Source organism: Apis laboriosa, unplaced genomic scaffold (genome assembly GCF_014066325.1).
Source record: "Apis laboriosa isolate Shangri-la unplaced genomic scaffold, ASM1406632v1 scaffold21_cov150, whole genome shotgun sequence".
NCBI lineage: Eukaryota > Metazoa > Arthropoda > Insecta > Hymenoptera > Apidae > Apis > Apis laboriosa.
The window spans coordinates 1,001,378-1,024,251 of record NW_025222365.1 but is presented as its reverse complement, the minus strand read 5'-3'; the positions used below and the strand labels follow the sequence as shown (position 1 = coordinate 1,024,251).

Below are 22,874 nucleotides of genomic sequence, written 5' to 3'. Positions count from 1 at the left end.
TCAACGAAGCTTGTTCGTTCGTATATTTTTACGTGTCGTAATGATAATTTTGAAAGAAGATGGAGGATCGATACCAGTCATTTCTGTTCCATTAACGATATTTTAACGTTATAGATATATCAAAAGTTATCGATAGATGTCGTTATCGATAATATTAATAATAGTAATTTTCGAATTATTCTATTTCTCCTTCGTTCCGAGTTATTTGGATATACTTTTTGATACGTTCGTAAATGAGGACGTAATTTCTCAACGAAGTTTGTTCGTTTGTATAATGTTTTTACATGTTAATGATAATTTTGAATAGAAAAAAAAGAACAGAGGATTGATACCAGTCTATCATTTCTCTCTTCCATTAACGATATTTTAACGTCATCGATATATCAAAAGCTATCGACAAGATATCGATAATCGATAGTCCAGACCAAAGGCTCATCCCTTTTGTTCAGTGGAGTTCGAAGGGCGAGCTGCGACGGCGGACGTTCAGCTTTAAAGTTTAACGGGCGATAGTAAGTAGGATTTAATTAAAGGTAGACAACGGTAGACGCGAATTCTTTCGCGTTGAACCGATCCATTCCATTCACCTGTCCGTGAAGTTTTCATTTTACCATTTGCCCGAATCGTTTTCGCGAACGTGTGCGCGCGCCAACGCGTAATTAAATCGCGTTGTTTGCATACCTTCCGCTTTCTCCTGAAACTTTGTCGCCAAACATTATCCATTCGCGATGCAGGAACGAACGGCACGCCGGAAGTTACGCCGGTGATTTGTCATCGTGGCTTTAAAAGCGTACGAATGAAACGCCGCGGCCTTTGCCGATTCCCCGCTTTCCATTAAATGGGTCCGTTTAGAAAAAAATAGGTCGAAACGGAAGTTTTTATCATTTCGTTTGTTTGTTGTCATTGATAGATTCGATTTCTGATTCTATTATAGAAAACCGTACAATATTCCAAATTTTCCATCGTTCGTGCGAAAATTTTTTAATCGAATTTCGAGAATTCTCCGATCCTAGGCTATTTTACTCTGATTTTACTAGTTTTTCGTATCGTAGCGTCAGAGGAAAAAAAAAATGATCGGTGAAGTGGAATAATTTTTTAATCGAATTTCGAGAATCCTAGGGACTTTTTAACTTTTACTAGTTAATTAGCGTCGGAGAGAACACTATGCGATTGAATTGGTGAAATAATTTTCCAAACGATTCTCCATCGTTGTTCCGAGAATTCTTTGATCGGATTCTCCATTTCACTCGGATTTTACTAATTAATCGTGGCGTCAGAAAAAACACTATGATTGATGAAACGGAATAATTTTCCAAACGATTTCTATCCTTCGGTCCGAGAATTTCTCCCCTTGTAGTCGTTTTATCGAAATTGATTATCGATGCAGACCACTCATGTCGCCCTAAGATTTATCCCGTTTCATCCCAGATTTTCCGGTTTAATAGGACCCTCGAGGCCTCCTCCTCGTCCTCGTCGAAACGTTTTCCCATATTTTTCTTCCTCCCATCGTCGTCCACTAATTGCTCGGATAGAGATACGTTCAGACATTACTCTTGGATTCGATAATCCCAAATTTCGCGTAATCACTCGGAAGATGTACGCATGCCTTTAACTCTCCTGCGCGATTAACCCATTAACGCCATCGATCGCGTCTAAATAGATTTAGCCAATGTCTTATCAAGTTGCAGTCAACTCCGATACATCTGACGAACACGATCCTCGCCACAGATTGCTCGGATAAGAAAAAGAAGACAAGATGAAGAGAGAGAGAGAGAGAGAGAGAGAGAGAGAGAGAGAAAGAGAAAGAGCTTACCTACGAAAATCTCTGCTCCAGCAGGCGTATATGACCGGATTCATTCCGCTGTTTATCCAACCCAGCCACGTAACAGCGGCGAACACGATCTTCTCCTGCCATATGCACTGGGAGCAAAAACCCGACCAGAGGTTGACGACGAAGAAAGGGAGCCAACAGATGATGAAGACGCCCATCACGATCCCCAACGTCTTGGCCGCCTTCTTCTCCTTGGCGAACTTGGCCAGTTTTCGCGACAGGGAGAAATTGTTGCCCCTGTGCTGTTTATTGATCCTCGTGGACGGGATCCTGGTTAAACAGTTGTTGTGCTGGACGGTAGTGAGCGGCTCCTCGAGATCCTGGAGGTCCTCGGGCGTGCTCGAGGCGGTGCGGAACAGGTGTCTCGCGTCGGTGTTGGTTCCACCGCCCCGATGTATCCTCAGAGTGAGCTCCAATTCACCGGAGGCCATCAAAACTTGCTTGGTGCCCAGTTTCAGGCTCTTGGTCTGGATCACGGCCGCCCTGTATATCTTGTAGTAAGTGAACACCATTACGAACAGGGGTAAGTAGAAGCTGATGGTCGACGAGAAGATGAGATATCCGAGGTGCTCGGTGAACGGGCACTTGTCCTCGGGCACCTCCTCCGTTCGCACGGCCCTCCACCAGGCGATCGCCGGGAACGAGATGGCGCTCGAGCAGATCCACACGATCGCGATGAGTATGGCGGCCCGTTTCCTGCTCATCTTGCTCGGATAGGTGAACGGGTCGGTGATAGCCCAGTAACGATCCAGGCTGATGACGCACAGATTGAGGATCGACGCTGTGGAGAATAGGACGTCCAACGAGCGCCACACGTCGCACCAGTCGGTGGTGAACAGCCATCGGTTCTCCAACACCTCGTAAATGGCGCTGAACGGCATCACGACCAACCCGACCAGGCAATCGGCGAACGCCAACGAGGTGACGAAGTAATTGGTCGCCGTGTGGAGATACCTCTCCCTGACCACGGCGAGGATCACCAACGTGTTGCCGAACACGGTCGCCACCGAGAACAGGAACAGGAGTACGGCCAGGCCGGCCCGATCCGTGGCCAAGTTCCACAGATCCTCGTTGCTGCGGTTCTGGGGCGGGTAGCTCGCGCTGTAGAAGCTTCGGTTCAGCTGGTTCCCACCCACGTTTCCCTCTTCCTCCGAGCCGAGCAGGTAGACCGCGCTTTCGTTCATTTTCTTCGTCCCACGATCGCCACGAGCGCAGCCGAGATCTCGCCGCGCTCTTTCGGATCAGAGATGCCGCATCAGGTCGTCGACGATCCCTCGTCGACGCCGCCTTTCTTCCTCCTCATCCTTTGCCCTCTCATTTCTTCGAACCGATCCACAACTCTCCTCTTTCACTCGCGCGTATATATATATATATATGTATATCTGTTTTCAAGTTCGATCGAGTTGTCGCTCCTTGCTCGTCGAAATTTTCTCGAAATTTTCGCTCGAGAGTATCGACTAGGCTAGAGCCGTTTCGCACGATTTTCCAGGGAAATCTGAAACAGAGAAAGAGGGAGAAAGATATATTTGGTAAGATATTTTCCCGCTCTCTCTCTCTCTATATATATATATATTTCTACGATTTTGCATTTCGTAACGAGAAAATTATACATCTCCGTGTCGATAATCGTGGATTTCGTCACCGAAAGTTTCGTCGATGTGTAAACGATTTAGCAATTTTTTCGCCGGCGTGCACGTCTATATTAAGCTGGGGGGGAAAGCGTGCGATAAAGGGAGAGGCGTGTGATTTGGTGGCCAGACCGGAGGCTGAAAACAGCGGAGAGGCGAGCTTTCATCCGTGACCTGGGAGAATGTTTACCGGTACTTGATCAAAGGGGTTTCGATCGGTTCCACGATCGACCCTGGGATGGTGGCGTGCCCCTTCCCTTCCCGCCCCCGGCCAGCCTTGGATTTTGTCTCGTTCACACCCCTTCCACGTCATCGTAACCGCCAAATCCGTTGTCGTAACACGTGTCAGGGCCGATAAACCTTGCAACCTGCCGCCGCGTATCGAACCGAACCGGCCCAAACCCGCTCGTTTACGTTGAAAACAAACCGCCCTCCTTTATTCTTGACTTTCAACGTTGGCCCGGCCAGAGTGACGCTCCGTCGAATTGGCCGCCTCCAATCTTTCGCACCCTTCCATTTCCACCGTATATCCGAGAACAAGAAGTGCGGAGGAAGTTTGGGAGCTCGCGAATTTAACCGAAAACGGACCTCCCTCTCTCTCTCTCTCTCTCTCCAATATTGGCGAATATTGATTTTCGGTCGTAGAAAATAATTTGTGGAAATTCAGAAATATATTTACACACACATATATATATAATACAAAATTAAAGGGAATATAAGTAAACTTGGGAACACAGTTGGATAATTCTAAAATAATTCGGATGGGAAAGAATTGGGTAGATTCGAAGAGTGTAGAGGATTATTTCGGCTTTAATCAAAGATAAATTAAGCGCGCAACATTGATTGGAACGTACACGCGAAAAGAAAAGAGAAGGATATATAATTTATCCTCCACGCGAGCGCGTGATCCGCGTCGAATGCGTTAAGGGATGTATTTTTAATCCGATCTCTCTCTCTCTCTCTCTCTGCTTTCTCACGATCCACTCGATATTTCGTTTAAGGGTAAATTCGTGGCAATTCGGCCATAGACGTTATAGACGTGGCTAATTTCGAACACGAAGATTTGTTGGATCCAATTTGGACTCGGGATTGGTACACGCAAGCTTACGATCATTTCTGACGTGTGTATGCACCGAGAGTAGGTCTACTTGGAGGGCACTTACCGAAAGTTTGCCCACCATTGGTGCTCTACGAAATTACGGTATTAAATCGACCGAATGCGTGCTTGAATAGATGCCTACCGGCACGCTGCGTTGCACGAATCGATCAGATCTGCAGACCAGGATTACCATTCCTGTCTGTTTCCACTTCTGTTCCCATTTAACTCCTCGTCAGCCGTTCTCGATAATCAGCGCGCTGCGCAACTGTACCTGATATAAAAGTACCGTGTGTTCCTTTCTTCTCTTTCTCTCTCTTTATATCTCTCGTTCCGAATTTTTTCGAGAAGGACATCCAACACAATTTCGAACAATCGTCCGCTCAAAACTCGAAACCGAATCGATGTTTCTCTGATTCAATTTGGATCGAAAAACACGCGAAAAAAATTTGGATTTTTCGAGCGAATTCAGAAAAAAGTAGAAAGGAGGACGACTCGACCCTCCCCCTCGCCATTCCAAGCAAACCCGGGAAGAATTTAAATCCGACGAGTAAGTACGCGTCGCGTCGCGAAATTCCGATCGTAGCCGACTAATTAAATAACCGGATCAGAATGCCGAGAGAAATTTTGCTCGCCGTTCCGTGAAGTAATCTTTCCACGATGCAACGATCGCGAAACATCTCTCGCGAAAACGCGCATACCCTTCACCCACCACCATCGCCTTTCAAATAGTTCAACTTTCCTCGTAGCGTTGTCTGATAGACAGGTTTCTCTTCGTAAGTTGAGACGAAACGGTATACTAGGAATCCTAGTGTAGTGTCTCGTCGCGATTCTACACTCTGAGAGCACCGATCGAGGGTGTCGAGATGGAATATTTCGAGGATACGACAGTGCAGGCTTGCTCGAGCGCCAGAGATGTTCCATTAGGCGGGACACGCGTAGAGCGTAAGGTGCATGGGCCAAGACGATAAGATCGTGGCAACCGCGCTTGTCTCCCCGTCGAACGTGGGAATGCGCGTTAGCTGTTGAACCGATTTCGATTCGTCGTTGTCGAGTCGATCTCCACGAATCTTTTGCTGATATTTTTTTTTTCTTGAATATTATTACATCATTCGTAGAGGACGAGGAAAATAGAATAAATATATATATATATATTTGAGTGAATATTTTTCGTTCTTTTGCACATCCATTGAGATATCGATGATTTTTGGCAATCATCTCGAAAGCTATGAATTATTAATAATTTGGTGAATTACGAAATGAAAGTGGCGATAATCAGTTTTGGAATTCTAACGTTCGACGAACGAGATCGAATCGACGTGAGGAAAAGAAAGGGAGGGAGGGGGAGGAGATAAGAGGATCTGGATAGATAGGTGTTTTGACTGGGACAAATTAGAGGGCGTTATCTTCTCGGAACGTTTCATTTTCTTTCGATTCGAGATGGAGAAAACTTTTCACGTGGAACAATGGCAATTTGTCAAGGAGAAGTTTCACGGATGAAGTTACGATATTTATTCGTATTGTAGGATCGTAGCTCCAAAAAGAAATTTTCCGCAAGCGCAACGAAGCGCTTTGGAAGGGAATTGGATCTGCAAGAAAGAAAAAAATAAATAAAATAGTTTGCCACTAGATCAGCTTTTATTATATTTAACGGGGAGGAGGCGACGAAAATTTATATTCTCTTATAAAAATATAGAGACTCTGTCCGAGCTTTGGCCACAATTAAATAAACAATTCAAGAAATATATTTATATTTCTTACCCCTCTGGATCTTCGATTCGATTCTTGGCAAATGCAACTCGTTCTCGAACGGTTAACCTTTTTCTACTTTCTAGTATTTTGAGATCATACAGGATCGATAATGTATAATACATGCGCTTACCGTATGAATCTTTAAAGGCGGAGAGGGATCGAGAATCGGGGAATTTGAGGAAATTCCCGTGTTTCGACGTGACATCGTGAATCCTCGCGGGGATCCCGCGAGACGAGACGAGTTCGAGCTCGAGCTCGAGCGAATAAATAGTATAACGAAATAAATATATATATATATATATATATTTATAGACACGAGCTTTTACCGCCTTTATAGATTTAAACGATCGATCATTCTTGCATTCTGGAAGGTAAAAGATAAATTTTCGTCGCCTCCTCTCCGTTAAATATAATAAAAGCTGATCGTGGCAAACTTGGAAAGAATTTTATTTTATTTATTTATTTTTTTCTTTCTTTCTTCCAGATCCGTTCCAATTCCCTCGCTTTCCCAGAGCGAAACGAACAATCGCGAGAAAAGAAAGTAACGAACGGGGTTGGCGCAAGGGCAAACAGCCAGGCCGGTAACTTTCCATTCTGGTTGCATTAGCGCTCGTTAATCGAGATCTCGTTGCTCGATTTCGCAGTTCCATTTACGACAGGTATACCCCTTTTTCAACCCTTTACGCTCCACGAGTTCCTTCGCTCGGGCGAAGTAACGACTCGAGATGAGATTATGCGACGAGCGTCTTACGTAAAATCGTTAAATTTCTTCACGAGTCAATTCTGAATCAATCTAGAATATCGCTATTCTCTTTTGGATTCATTTTTGTCTGTCGTTCTTCGATTTCTTCGATACTTAATGCTACGTCTCACTGATTCCTTAATGGAGACAATAATCAATCTCGTTTCTCAACTTTTCTCAATTAACTTGTTAATCGACTTGTTTCTCAATTCGATCTCATCCTCGCTCGAGCTAATTTTATTTTCGAATCGAATTTTTTTTTCTAGGGCTTCTAAACTTTTGCCACGATTTTCGAAATTAACATTGCCGAGAGAAATTTAACATCAAATATCTTATCTCCATTTTAAAGTTTCCTATTATTCCCCAATAAAGAGATAAAGAGGGAATCGAGTCAATATTCGCGGTCTTATTAATCGGAGATAAGGAAATCTAGCGTGAACAAAGAGTCGAAACGTCGCGGCGACCGAGAGTCGCCTCTCGAGCGCAAAGGGTTGAATCTTTCCACCGATAAATCACGATAGAACACGAGTGACAAGGATGATGCATCGTCACTCGTTTATTTCCTTGACCGGATGTTTTTCGGGAAACGCTAATGACTTCTCCTTCTTTTTTTTCTTTTCGTCCAGTGACGAATGTAAACATTTTCTCGAGCGCAAATAGAGCACTCGTGTTTCGCGAGAAATTCGGCAACTGGAGCTTGCTCGCGTCGAACTATCCGGACCAATTCGTTGATTTTTATCTTTCAATATGCGATATAGGAAGATATTCTCTCGAGGAAGAAGGCAAGCGGATCAACGAGGTTAAAACGCGATCGAATTCCGTTCGTCGATCGAGTTTAACGAGTCGATTTCACGATTCTCCATGGCCAAACACGTGGAAAATGAAGTTTGGAAGTTGAAGTTGGCGACAAGCTTGGGGAGATAAAACGTCGGGAACGGGGGAATTTGATTTTGGAACGGGGGAGTGGCAGCAGGGATCCCTCCTTTTCTCGATTATCCCAGAGATCGAAGGTGAGATCCGATCTCGATCTCCTGGATACGAGATCGACTGCTGTTCGGCAAGCGTGAAATCGGGTGGAAATCAGCGACACTCTGATTCCTCCATCTTTTGCGTACGTCTGTCGCAATCCGGGATCGAGCGAAATAAAGGTTTGAAATTCGAGCCAACGTTGGAAATTCAATTAAAACGCGCACGCGTTCTCGATCTCGTATCTCGACTTCTCTCCATTCGGGATCTCGTTAGATTGTAGCCGATCTCACTCGAGGAATAAATCGATCCGTCCATTTCTCCCGTCGATTTTCGATTCGTGAAATTTCCACGAATTCCACGTATTCCATCCATTTTTGAAAAAATTCCGAATATTTTCTTTCGTCTCGAAGGAACGCGAAAAGGAAAGTGAAAATTCGTGGAGGAATTCGAGGATGAACGTGAAATTTCGAGGCGATATTTTTCATCGTTTACCGATTCTGTTTACGGAGGAAACACGCGGCTCGCGCATACGCGAAATTTTATTTTATCGTGTTTTATCGGAGAAAATTTGTCGCGCAAATTCAATTTCAAAAAGGTTGCGCCTCCTTTTTCCAAACATTTAAAATTTTCGATCTATCGATCGAAGCTATCGCTGTTACAATTTTTCTGTCTCTCTCTTTCCCCTCCCTTTGGATGACGTTCGATCCCTCGGGAGCAAAGTGGTTTCGATTCGATTTTTTACCAGAGGGTAGTAGGGTAGCAGTAGGGTGATTCTTCTCCGAACGAAGGATAATTTCATTGTTTGCATCCGGTTGAAAAAAAAAAAAAAAGAGAGCATGGAGGGAAAACAACGTCGTTGTTGCAAAACAAATGCAATTACGAGTCGGAACGAAACGAATTTATCGAGGACGGGGAAGTGATTGGCGTCATGGTCTAATAAGCTTCGACAGTGGGGCCGATTTCCCGCCGTCGCGTGTTCCCTCTCCTCATTTTTTCCCATCTCGTATCTTTCGTTCGGGTGTTGGTCCAACAACAACGATTCTCAAATTCTCCAAGTGAAAAAGAAATAATTGTCAGCGAAGAAATTGGCAAGAAGAAGAAGAAGAAGAAGAAGAAGAAGAAGAAGAGGTCTTTTACCGATCGTGAAAGAGGGTAAAAAAAGAAAGAAAAGCGAAAGAAAAAAGAGTGAAAGAGAGAGAGGGTAGGTGATCTACACGTGCCCACGCTCGTCCTTCGAACGATTCTACGTCATTTTTCGTCACTCTTGCGTTAAATTGCGCGTATTTATGCACGTGAGTCCGTGAACGGTTGCCCGATGATCATTATTTAATCGCGTTACACGCATGAACCGAGTACACCGAGCCTGTCCAGAGTCAAACCTTTTTACCTGCCACGTTCCAGCTTCTCGCGTCACTGATTTCCACGGTCTGGACAAGATCGGATATAGCTTCGAATCGTGCGCGAATAACGAGGACGAAAAAGTTGAACTTGCGCTCGTCGAATAGAAAATTCGACTCGACTTAAGTTGCATCCCTTCGACAGTCGTTTCCGTTCCGTTTCAAATCGATGGACCGAGGATTTCGAATAAATCCTCTTTGCCATAAGTCAAATCATTTTTCTCTATCGACGTGGGCATGGAATAACAATAGAAGGAACAAAAAAAAAAGAGAGAGAAATCGAGAAAAGTCTCGGTTTATTCCCTTATTTTCCATTCGAAAAATGGTGAAAATCGAAACACGAAGACACGGTTGGCGGCCGCACCAATCTCTCGACCTCGGCTTCAGAATTCACGTTGGCGCGATGCATTCGTCGATAGGATATGAGTTATCCGACGCCGGCTGAGTCGTCTATCCGCGCGGATTAGCCTTTCCCCCTAATGGAAGTTAGGGTCGGCTAGCAGACAAGATCGGATAACGCGAGATAAAAATCTGTAATTTGATTAAAAGTGGCGGCTTGATCTCTCGAATCGATAAAACCGAACGAAACCCTTTCCCTCCCGAAGGGAGAAAGCTTCGCGAAGCCTTGCACGAAATTTACACATCGAGGAAGAAGATTTGAATTTGCGAACTGAAATTGTTTTCCGAGGGAATTATATGTTTCTCCACGTTCGAAATCGAAATTATATCCTCCAGAATTTGTGATTCGTCGCAAAGAAAATCTCGAGGCGAAACTCGATCACGGACGTGTTTACGGGGGTCGAAGTTGATTAAAACTTATGCTCAAGTCTTGGCCGTCGACATTTCGTAATTGAACGAAATTCCTTGCGAGCAAGGTATCCGCCGCGTCGATAGATGAAAGATGGTGGCGCGATCAAAAGGACCAGATATTTCTTCTCTTCGTCCAGAGATAAATTGGAGGCCGGAACGAGATCGCCGACCAATTTGCTCGCCCTGCATTGTTTCCTCGAAAGAAATTCAAGATCAAACGAATCTCGAAATAAATTTCTTTCTTCGTCTTCTCTGTCTATTATTTATTATTTATTTAAAAACTTCAACTCGGCAAATCTCCCCTGATCCCCTGGGAAAAAATGCCAAAGTGATTCAAAATTGATCTCGATCTTTTTTCTTAATTTTAAAAAAGGAAAATACACGCGGAGCGGAATTCGAGAGCAGAAATATCAACCGTCCCGGTCTATATTTGTCTTCCACTCTCCCCCAAAATGGGGTTGCATCCACGATGCCTAACGAAATCGCGGAAACAGCGAGCTCCGTATACACTCCACACACACTCAACGATATAGGAACGAAGCATTGGAATACGAACGTCTGGAGAAACGTTGGAGGGAAACGAAATCGTTGGAAGCGAGAGGAATCGTGGAGAGGAGGAATGGGATTGGAACGCGGGTTCCTCGACGTTTAATCGATCGAAGGCAAGAGTCGAAGAAGCTCGAAACGAACGAACGAAAGGGGAAAGCGTTGATCGAGGCGTGGATCGAATAAATGGCGAAAGGCGCGCGTCGTTCCCACTTTGGACGTGGCCACTTTTCGCCATTCTCGCGGAATAATTTCTAACTTTAATTACGCTACGAATTAACGCGTAATTCCGACTCATCCTTCTACCCCGATTTTGCTGATTTTGGAATCGAGCCAATCGACCCTCTTCCATTGGAGCCGAGCAAAATTGAAACTTGTTATCTCTCTCTTTCTCGAGTGTCTTCCTTCGCTTTAATCCTCCCCGCCGAGAATCGTGAAAATGCAACACGGAACGACGCTGGTTATGAGCGGTTATTAATTTTTCGAAAATCGAGATGAGAGAAGAATGATTTTTCGTTCGAGATTCTCGTTCGAAATAAAAAAAGGATAACGCAGGAAGGAATTTTAGGCAAGCTGAAATTTTATACCCTGCCCCGCGATATCATATTCCTTTGAAAAGGGGTTTTTTCCTTTAAAAAACCCGTTGTCGATCCCCTGGAAAAAAAGAGAATCGGAAGAAGAAACTTTTAACAATAGCATTGTAACGTGGCGAGTGCAGCCACTCTGATAAAAATCTGATGATGGGATGAAAGAAAATAGGATCGACGGGAGAAGCCCGTAGAATTTTCCTCTTTGTTGGAAGGAAGAAGATCGTTGGAGGGGGACGCGGTTTGTTCGCGCGAGACAAAGAGGGGTCGATATCGATCTATTTGCCGGATTCTGAGCGAACGATCATTTTAACGAGTTTCTCGAAAATATCACCTGTTGCGTTTCGCGGAATGTTGAGAAAGATGGATGGATCTGAAAGGAAGGGGGAGGGAGGAGAAAAATGGTGGAGCCACGATCGATAGGAGCGCGATGGTTCGCGAGGGATTAGATCGAGCTCTCGAGCGGAAGCCGGCGTACGAATTGGCCGATAATCGATAGCGCCGCCATAGATGCGCAGGGAGGGGAAGAGAAGAATCCGTGTCGTCTATTTTTATTTCCGTCGGCCTTTTAATCGAATTGCTTCGCCGCTCCCCCTCCCCCGTGCATCCAACTTCGTATTTCGTTTCTTACGACCTCGTACCAACGTTTCCACGAAAATCTGGATCGACCTCCTCCTCCTCCTCCGTCAACTCTCGAAAGTTAACGTCTTTCTATCACCGCCACCACCATCACCACCATCGATCGGTATCTCGAGACCTCTTGCAACGGATCTGATGGTTTCCAAGATTGGAAAATGTGAATTTTCCGCCCCCAGAAAAGGGAAGGAGAGGCGTGGTGGTCATTGAAAATTGGAGGGGAAGGTTTCTCTTTTTTACGATAAATATTTGCGATAAATATAAGAAAGCAAATGTGTGAAAAATTTCCCTCCCTTTTAACCTAAAGGTGAAAAGTTAGAGTTAGTTGTTGGGAACTTTCGCGCCTAGTCTAGATCTCGGGATAATTTTAATTAAAACGTGATTGTTACGCTGTGATCTGAATCGATTGTCGTGATCAACGATCACTGCAATTATTTCCATTTACGAAACCGCACATCCACAAATATATAAAAATTTCCACGGAATATCGAACACGTGACGTGCAGACCGATGCAAATCTACGATGCAACTCGCTCGGTGAAAAGAATCGAATCTTCGCGTTTCTTGCCTCCTCCGTTGTTGGATCCTAGTGGATGATCCATATTCATTGGCGGTAACTAGCTGACAGCACCGTGTATTCGAGGAACATTCCACTCGGGCGAGGGAAAATTTGGGGAGAGAAGGAAAGGGAACAACGAAGCCTCGATGTTGTATATGGAATTGGATAAAGCGTGATAAAGATAACGTTGTCGCTATGTTGGAAAATCGCCCGAAAAGATCGAAGAGTAGAACGGAGATTCGAGTAAAATTCGAAGAGTTTTCTCGGGAAAGAGTGGGAAAATCGTCTGAATTTATACGATGGATGGATGTATCGTTATCCTTTACAGACGTCTACGGAAAATACACGTCTGGAAAAGGCGCCACGCGGATCGCCGCTTCGTGACATTAAAATAAAGTCAAAGGGTCGACGAAACTTAAAAATTTCACGACTCGCGCATTTTCGAAAAGCGATCCCTTTTAAGGGAGATAACGAATATTCGTCTGGAATGTCGGCGCCACTTGGGTTACAACGGCGGTTATGATCGTTACTCTTAAATGTATATTATTCCGTTCCAATCTTGCTACTATCTACGCTACTCTCGTAAGAACCAGTAATCCGAGCAAATATCAAATATCCATTCGAAGGGTTTGGCGTCGTACCGTCTTGATGAAATTTAACCATCGATTTTTAAACGATGCTTATCCCAACAATGCTTCCACGATCCCATCGAATTAACACCGAGACTTCTTTTTCGGTTTTTATCCCTTGCACGTAATATTTCACTGGGAACTGAGATAAAAGGGAGAGAGAGAAAAGATGGAGGGACGACCCGAATCGATGGTCGCATCTGTTTCGTCCCCCGCCACTGGCGAACGAAATCTCTCGGTGGAGGGATTCGAAAGGAATCGGGTTAACAACCAGACGCGCACAACGTCGAAATTGCTTTTTCTCCCGCCGGTGTGTGCGCGCAACGTTTTATTTATGTCCCGTTCTTTACCGCGCTTTACCGTGTCGGCTATTTACGGGCGTTCATCGTTTAGCAGTTATTATCGTTGGCATCTGTCCACCCTGTCCGCACTCCCACCCTCCCCCTTCAACATCCGGCGTCGGACGCTCGATACAGTTTTGCCGCAAGTAGACGAAGAAGGCCATCGTTGAACTTGATCCTCACGGATGAACGGAGGAGAGTCCAGCGATGGTCGATACGCCGGCAAATGGCCAGAAAACTCGATACCCTCCCTCCATCTTGCCATTTTTCCGAAAGATCCTCCCTCCCCTCCTCCGTCCACACAACGCGTCCAACGATGTTTCTTAACAAATACGATTTCCTCTCAGACCGGATAATCTTCCGGATAAGAGTCGTTAGAGTCTTGTAACCACGTCCGGTATCGCGATCATTCTCGCGTTCTTTTCCTCTTCTCCACTATAATTTGGCATCTTGGTGGCCAAATTATATATACGCATATAATTTTTGGACATTTTTATTTCGAGGAATTTTTATATACCGTCTCGTAATATTGAAAAGTTATTTGATTTTTCGGGAATATATTGTAATAAAGATGAAAAAGTCGAGTAAAAATGTAGGATGATAATTTTCGATAGAGAGAAATTGAAATTTTATATTTAGAAAAATAATCGTTTTTATCGAGAGTCGTCGCAATTTTTGTCACGTTATTTTCGGGGATCGTCAAGAAGATTCGTATTGAAAATTTCCGTTCAACATTTTTCAATTCGCTTACTTTCGCACGAGGGATCTCACCCCTTTCTTTCTTCAACCACCATTTCCATCGCATATTTTTACATCGAAAAAAAATTTATTATTTTCCCAACCATATGGCGATAACCATATCCAGAAAAATTATTCGATTCCATTAACGATCTCTCCAGAATTACCCGTTTTCCAGTGTCCCCGACCACGAGTATCTATCCCCCTGTATCCCCCTGTGCGTTTCTTCCTTCGTCGAGCTCGCCCCCATAAATCGAGCCGGGAGTAAAACTCGAGAAGCTCGGCTCGATTTTCTCGCGCGTGCGAGAAACGAAATACGAGGCCCCCGATAAATCGTTTCGTCTCGATCTATTATCGCCGCGTGGAAGAAATCCGTTCCATCCGGGATTCCTTCCCTATCACTTTCATCGACGCCATCTGATCCCATAAATCATGACCTTCTCTTTTCTTTTCTTTTTTTTTCTCCTTCAATCCAACTTTGATCCGCCAAATTTTAACCTTCTCCTCTTTCAACCTTCCGTTTAATCGGAATACTTTTGAATATCCTTTGTTCCTTTTACCCGAATCATATCCCTCACGTCGCACTGGTGATCGCTTCAACTCTCCTTTCGAGTCGCTCAGTTTTAATCTTTCCCGCGAAATAACAATTTTGGTTGCACAATTTTCTAAGAATCAAGGACGGATTATCCACTTGCATATCCTTGGACTCGCGTTTATTTCGCGATAGCGAAACCTTTTTCGAAACGAGGCGAGGAACGGAATTTCGAACGGAATTTTATCGCGAACGGGGGTTTGGAAACTTGGAAATTCTTCTGGCGATAAAGCGGCGCTCTCGAAGGAGGGAAAGGGACGATTTTATCGATCCTTGGAAAATCGATGCAAATGCCCTTTGGGGCATTATCCGGTGGGAAAGTTGTATAGGCAAAAACTGTAATCGCGGGGAGGACACTTTCGAGAGATTGATAATCCGCTTATTGAATTCGGTGACGGGTCGACGTTTTTTCTTTTTTTTTTTTTTTTTTTTTTCCACCGTTGCCGATTCCGTTGAACGACAACGAAAATGGCGCCTCGTCTCGAGGGGGAACACGGGAATAAAAATATATCAGAGGCCAGAGATTATCTAATTCCTAATTTCCACTAACGGAAACATAATTCGGATTGGCAAATTGATAACGATGGATTGTTGGCGGAACGATTGGCGGTGAAAGTAGTAGTCGAACCGTGGCGCTGGGTAAACCGAAACGCCACGTCCGGACTCGTGCGGTCTATCACCACTGCGGCTTGCGCCGCGGCTCGGTTAAATGGCTCGTGGAAATCGTTAGCGGTTTTTGGGAGAAGAAAGAATCGTATATATATATATATATATTAAAAAATTTCTTTTCCATATCTGTATGTATGGAGGAATTTTGTGCTTGCGCGTGTCGCAATGCGGTTAAATTTAATTAATTACACAATGTATTGCCAAACGTGATATCGCGTTTATCGATTTGGCCCTGATTCCATCTTAAGTATTGAAAATACCCCCTCCCTTTTTCCTTCAAATTAGAATATAACTTTTCTACGATACCTGATATTTGGAATTAATTCTTTTTAATCTTTCTTTTTCTTTTCAAGATTTTTTAGACTCAGAAAATCGTTCAACCAAGGAATATTTATATAATTCGAATTTTCATCGAGCTTGTACTCGTCATTCGTTCGATGGATTTTTTTATTTTAGGTTGGGGAGAAATATGGGAGAAAAAGGCTTACGACCACGTACGTAGCTGGAGGCAGCTAGGCCAAGATCTCGATGACCGGGGTAAACAGGGTCCAGTTAGAGACGTAAGATCGTACGCGCACGAATCGTTGCCGTTAACCATGAAACGTGTACGTAATTACTTACACACGTTAGAAGCCGCGCTTTTTATAAACGACCTTTCTTCCCCTCGCTCGGCGCACGGAGGTCGTGAACAAGCGGTTGGAAAAAATATTCGCCCGGGTAATGAAGTAGGTCTATTGCTCGTCACGCAAGTCACGCCTTTAACGCTCGGAAAAACTGTATCGGTTTTATAAGAAGATTTGCCTCCCTACTTGATGAAAAACGTATGACTTTTCTCCGTAATTCAACGTATTAACGCGTCGTTATATACCAAGTGAGTAAATTATCTCATCAGGGGATTAAAAACAATCGAATCAGATTTTTAATAAATGTACCACTCCTCCCATATCCCGATTTCTTTCGAGACACACGATTAAAATAATCGAACAAAAAAAATTAACCAATCATTTACGAATTTTCATCGACGAATTTTCCTTCTCGAATCTTCTCGAAAATCTCTTCATCAAAATTAAATATATATTTTCGAATCGCGTTCAAGATTAAATACCGAAAGTTTCGCCAATTATTCCCCCCGTTTGAGCCAGTTTCAACCCAGCGCAGAACGAAACGCACTCAAAATGGATTAAAAAGAAGGACGTGTTTCGAAATGAGATAAGGTGTGTCACGTATTTCGGACATTCGAAAGGGGATGTTGAACGTAGCGATTCGTATCGGTCGGAAGGAACGATATCGCGCGCGATATCGCCGCTGTTTCGAGGGGAGGAAAGGAAAGCGTGGCGGATTCGTGTAACAGCCTAATTCCCATTCCGACCGCGTCGCGGCCAAACAGAGATTCCTATCGGAACTCGTTCGTAGGGCGCGTATAAAAGGATAAAAGGTGGATGAAAGCGAGATAGGCCGACTATCTATACGTATATATATATACGTATATATAACCGAGTCCATATTGCGTATTCGCAAAAGTCGCTCGATGAGCTGTCATCACGCTGTCGTTTCGTAAAATAGTTTCCTCCCTGGATAAATGAAAAAAGAAAAAAAAAAATACGGATAAATTATATACACGTCGTCGCTCGTTGTTATCAACGTAATAATGCGACGATACGCAACACGGTTCGGATTATATATGGATATAAAGAACAAGAGAGTGGGAAAAATGAACGTCTACTGAGATATTTGGAACGCGAGTTTGGAAATATATTGGAAATGTATATGGAAAAAATAGATCGATGCGGATAAAATGATGAAAGAGAGAGAGAGAGGAGAGGTCAGTGTCGCCTGTTTACCCTTAACCCGTAACGGCGGTATAGCCCGGGAATTTATCACGACATTTACGTCTCCCCCTCGTACATCAGATTTTAACTACGTTTTCTTACAAGCCTGAAGGGTTTTCCGTCTGGCCCGTTTGTTTGTCAGCTTATCTAGACGTTGTTCCTTCCCTCCCATTGTTTATACGAGTGAAAGTGGTAACCCCCTTCTCGTCCCTTCGTTCCATCCCTTCTTTCTTTAATACTTTCTTAAACGATTCTTTCTCTCTCTCTCTCTCTCTCTCTCTCTCTCGCTCGATTAGTTTAAGGCGTTTTGGCGCGGCGATAGTTAATCGAGAATGGAGCAGCCTTCGACAACGATTTTAATTTAAAAAAGGATAATTTTCTTTCTCGCTCCCTTCTTAGTTGCTTACCTCACGAGTTTCTCAACGTTTCCCAACGAATCGTATAAACGTGTGGAAAATTCATCGATATCGTCCCGAATTTCATTTCCTTGTTCCGAGATCCGAACAAGGAACGGAATAAGTTATCGCTTATATCGCACGAATCATTTGAGAGATTTGGTGGGATCGATCTCGGTGGCGAGGGAAGGGCTGCCAGGAGGGAAACCGTAAAAGTCGACACGCTATATTCAATTCTCGGGAAGAGGGGCACGAAGGTAAGCCGAAAATAAATCCCCAAACCCGAGTTTCGCCCAACGATACGTCGAAAGGTAAATCCAGAGATTAATTTATCCGGAGAGAAACTTATAAAACAGTGGACTTATAAAACCATTACCGACCCGGATTCGGGCGTGCATAATATTTCAGAGACAGAAAGAGAGAGAGATTTGGATGAGCCTGGTTTCCAACTAAAAGCTCCCTCCGACAAGTACACCGAACCCTTTTTCCTCTCGAAACTACTCGTCGTAAACGTTTTAAACGAGCTAAAATCGTGATGTCTGCGGACTGCGAGCTGGTTAATTAATATCGCGCGACATTTCTCTCGAAAAATTTTCCCTCTCGATTCCTCCTGATTGAAATATCCCTCTGATGAAAATACGACGGTAACTCGATATGTAAACTCGATCGAAACGAGAAGGGATGAAATTTGGAATTATGGCAAGTATGGCGAGTTGGCAGATACAAGGAGATTGCGAAACTGCGAATCCGTGTTATCGTGTAACAGCTGGTGAAGAATGGGCGATTAACTGGGCTGTTAAGGGGACTCGATGCGTACGACGAGGGAGGGATTCACCGTGCTCGATTGCCAGGCTGGTGCCAATTGAAAGATTGCCGGCGTGATTGGCATTTTGCTTGATGCAAACCGGAAGTCATCCAGTGTCAATGGCCAGCCGTCGTCCAGTCGCTTTTTCTCTCCGCCGCTTGTCCGGTTTCCGCTTCCGTTTTCAATTTAGACTTAATATTTCTGTTTCTTGCCAAAGTGAAAAAAAAGATCGTATCGTATAATTTATTTGCATGTATCGTAAAAATTGAGAGCTTCTTATTTCTCTCTTTCGAAGACGATTGAGATTGTGAGAAGATGATGGAGATTTCATTCTTGGAAGAAGATCCTTAGAAGAAGAAAAAGTTGTTTCGAGATAAGATTTCGTTGCTATGTTCGACTTTTAACAAACTTTTACAAAATATTTTTTTTCTTATTTTCGTTCGTAGATTGTGCTCCGACAGTTTGAAAGAAAAAAAAAAAAAATGGGGGTAAAAACATAGGATACTGGACTAATGAAATACGATTCCCGATAAAAGGAATCTCCAGAATCGATTCGGAACAGAATTCTCGAACATAAATATTTCTCTGTTTACCACGTGTGCGTTTTATCGACGATTTCTCTTATATTCTCTCATTTTTCTTCGACGGGAAATGAACGACGAGAGAGAGAGAGAGAGAGAGAGAGAGAGAAACACGTACACACACACACACACATATACACAATGCTGGCCGTTTCAAGTTCCTTTTGCGTCGATGGAGATACGAATTTCAAGTTTCATCAAGTTGAGGATCGTTCGCAAATTTGAACACGTTTCTGCGATCTGATTAAAAAGCCATTTATTCCGCGTACGATTATTGGAGGAAGTCTCGAAGTCAGCGGAACCCGAATTTCATTTTGCCCTCTCCTCTCGAGTACTCGATTCCACGAAACCGTACGTGAAACGGGAACAAACGTTGAAAATTTGTACATCTTTTTACGTACCCTCTTTACATGAGCCTTTTTTTTTATTCCAGATACCATTCGTTCACGGAAGAGCGGCTACGATCGCTTAAGGGAAATCGGATCGTCTATGGTCGGACGCGCCATTCGCTATATCGGAACTATGCTGAAAAATCCTTACGATCTTTAACGCGGGGACGAATATTCGAGAAAAATTACCTCGATCCGTGAAATTGCGAAATTAGATAGAAATTTAAGCAGCGGATGCGTGCGTTGTTGTGGAAAATATTCGGATAAAAAAAAAAAAAAAAAAGCGAAAAACCGAGTGATTTATCTCACTCGTCCTCAAGTTTACCGTTTCCAGATTTATAGCGGCGAAAGTTAATTTAAAAATTCTCTCTCTCTCTCTCTCTCTCTCTCTCTCTCTCTCTCTCTCTCTCTCTCTCTCTTCCCGTTTCCATCGAGCCGTTCTCACGTTACACGCACGAATTGTCCCGCCGCTCTGTCTTATGGTAATGCAGCCAAGGAACAAACCACCCCTCCTGGAATCCTGGCCAACATTAAACGCGGAGATTAAGAAGATAAATCATCCGTTCGGAATGTAAAAGTTTCTTCCGTTTCGTCCGTTTTAGACGACATTCCCGAATCTTGCGATTTCGTTAATTGCAGGTGAAGTGGCGCGGAGTCGAAATTATTATTACGCGGGATGATCCCTCTCCCCCTTCCTCCACTTTAATCCAGGACGCGGGATGAATTATCATTTTTGGACTCGAAGAGATCCGTCCTCCTTCATGATCGTGTTTCATCGCAGCGGATTTCTCGGCAGCGTGGAGGAAGCGTGGGACGAAGTATCGGTGTGGTGCTGACGAGTAATCCAAGAACGCTGGTTACGCAGCAGTTTGTTATCGGCAATTATCCCCAATTACGCGCAGTTAATTGAAACCGTCGTTGCGATCTGGTTGTCTCGCGATGAGATTCATGACTGAATTGTCTTCTTTTCTTTTTCTTCTTCTTCTTCTTCTTCTTCTTTAGTTAAAACGCGCCATCCTTGGCAATTTCTACGATTTCTTCTCGCGAATATTTCTTCGTGTTTCTTGTGTTTTTAAATCATAGGAATTTTATAGAGATCGTTACAAGTGCAAATTGTTCGTTCGGTTTATGTATAGAAAGTATATGGAGAGAAAGAGAACTCGAGAGTTTGAAGTATCGCGTTTCTAAAAGTAGTTGGAGTACGAATTTTTCAAGGATCTGAAAAATTTACGTTGCTAGGTGGAGGATAAGACGATTTCGTGGATACTGGAAAAAATTGTCGAAAGCTGTCAATTCGGATTATTAAAAAAATTGGCGAATCGCGTAAATCTGCTGTTCGAATTTCTATTCTCCCTTGTCGATCCTATGTCTGCCAGGAACAACGCGTGTTTTATCGAGATGTTGTAAATTTCGGGTTTCTCTCGGAGGAATTAATCTCGATAAAAACGATAATTTTTACGATAGATTTCCCCCCCCCATGGAATAGAATAAAAAATTTTTTTTAGAAAAATTATCTATTCTAAATAACGAGGACGAATGATTATTTGAAAAACCATTAATTCGAAATGGATGGAGGCTATCGCTGTTATTAAAGGAAGACAAGAAAGATTAAAAATCTGGAAGATCGACAGTCGATCCGGGAGGAAAAAATAATTGGTTAATCGTCCTTGGCGAAAGAGTTGATGCGCTGAAGGTAATCCTTAACCCGATTGCCTACTACTCCCAGGATATTAGACCGATCCGCTTTAATGGAACCACGAAAACGCTTTCTCGATCGCTTCGTTATCAATGCTATCACGGCGAAAAATCTGGAGCGCCACCCTTGAGAACGCTCATCGGTGAATGAAGCGTAAAAGACAGACCGCTTCTCCCTTTCTCTCCGCAGGACCTCTCCTCCCTTCTCCTCCCTCGAATTTTCGAGGAAAAGCTGTCGTCCTTCGCAGAATTGTGCGAAAGAAAAAAAGAAGAAAAAACTCGTCCCCGTTTACAATCGAACAAATTGGTTGGAAAAGCAAGTACCAGGATCCAATGGATATATCCACGTAATCTTGGTTTGTTAATCAAGACTTCAGTGATCTCTAAAATGGTTCTTGCACGGTTGCAGACCCAAGCCTTATCGCGATGGATATATCGCGTATAAGATATATTCGAGCAAGAATATATTACAACGTTATTATTTTTCACGGAATAGTTACAAGTACATTTAAAAAAAAAAGAATCTAATAGAAATTCTACGAATTCTACGTGATTATCGTCAACGAGAGATTTTCAAGATATCGAGATACAAACGCGATATATATGTATATATATACGTATATATCGTGTCAAAGTGAAATTCGAGAAGGAAATCGTAATAAATTATAGAATGCGATTCACGGTAGAGAGTTTTGTAGTTGGTTAGAAGATTTATCGTGGATTTGATTTATCGGCGAGAGTAGACTCGTACTGTTTTCGTTCAAAGGGGAACGAGAAGGGGGAAAACGAAAGAAGAAGAAGAAGAAAGAATTGTCGCGCCCGAAGGGTTAACGGCATGGTTCAAAGCCTCCCTTCGTTTCACGATTCCACGTGAATCCTCTTTAATCGACGATGATCACGCGACGGGAACGATCCGGGAGGGTGGCGCGACGAGAACGTGACGGGAATAAAAAAAAAAAAAAAAAAAAAAAAAAAAAGTATCGGTGGCCAAGTATCGGAAAACGAAGGTGAAAGAAGGAGAGCGAAGGTGATGATACGAAACATTCTTTTACCTTTGACGTCACCGTAACGCGTCCAGCCTCTTCGCTCCTCTCTTCCGTTTTCTTCTGCCGCTCGAATTTATCGTTCCGCAGGGTCCAATTAAGGACGACTCACAATTCTTGGCCGAAAATAATTCGGTCAATGGCTAATCGACCATACATATATATATATATGTATAGCTCTCTGGATACGTTCAATTTACACTGTTTACTTTGCACAGAGAGAAAACGCTAACACTGCAGTCATCCCCCTCCCCCAAGCGAATGGACGATCCTTAATTAACACGTGAAAACCGACATCTACCCTCTCCTACCCTCGCTTCTCGATCATTCACCGGAGGAGTAACGAGGAGGTGAAACGGCGGGTTGAAGCTGAATCAGGGAGATGCTGTTTCTGCTTCGATACACCGATTAAACGCGAAGAATTATTCCTTCGGGGACACTGTTCCGAACAAAGAGATATCTTCTCTCCAGAGGATCGATCCAGTGGACCATCTTCTTCCTCTCAGAGACGAGTGTTTCTTCCTCTTCTTCTTCTTCTTCCTTCTCGTTATTCTCCTTCTATTTCCGACGATTTCAACGTCTCTCACGTTGTTACCCTCGAACAACGTTTGTCCTCCC

General features: G+C 43.6%; 1 protein-coding gene across 4 annotated transcripts in view; it reads right to left on the bottom strand.

Annotated features, from left to right (window-relative positions):
* The window catches only part of LOC122713032 (dopamine receptor 2), a 56,862-nt gene extending 34,340 nt beyond the window's left edge, over window positions 1-22,522 (bottom strand). For 3 of the 4 annotated variants that reach the window (XR_006346444.1, XM_043933158.1, XM_043933159.1), the window contains exons 1-2: window positions 22,266-22,522; window positions 1,811-3,323 (exon numbers count right to left, since the gene is read on the bottom strand). Coding sequence is in view for 2 of the 4 variants with exons in the window: in XM_043933158.1 (XP_043789093.1) it covers window positions 1,811-3,012 (1,202 nt within the window). In the remaining 2 variants the exon portion in view is untranslated. The remainder of the gene's footprint in view (window positions 1-1,810; window positions 3,324-22,265) is intronic. The other variant, XR_006346445.1, reaches the window with a different exon arrangement.
* Window positions 22,523-22,874: the final 352 nt, after the last annotated feature.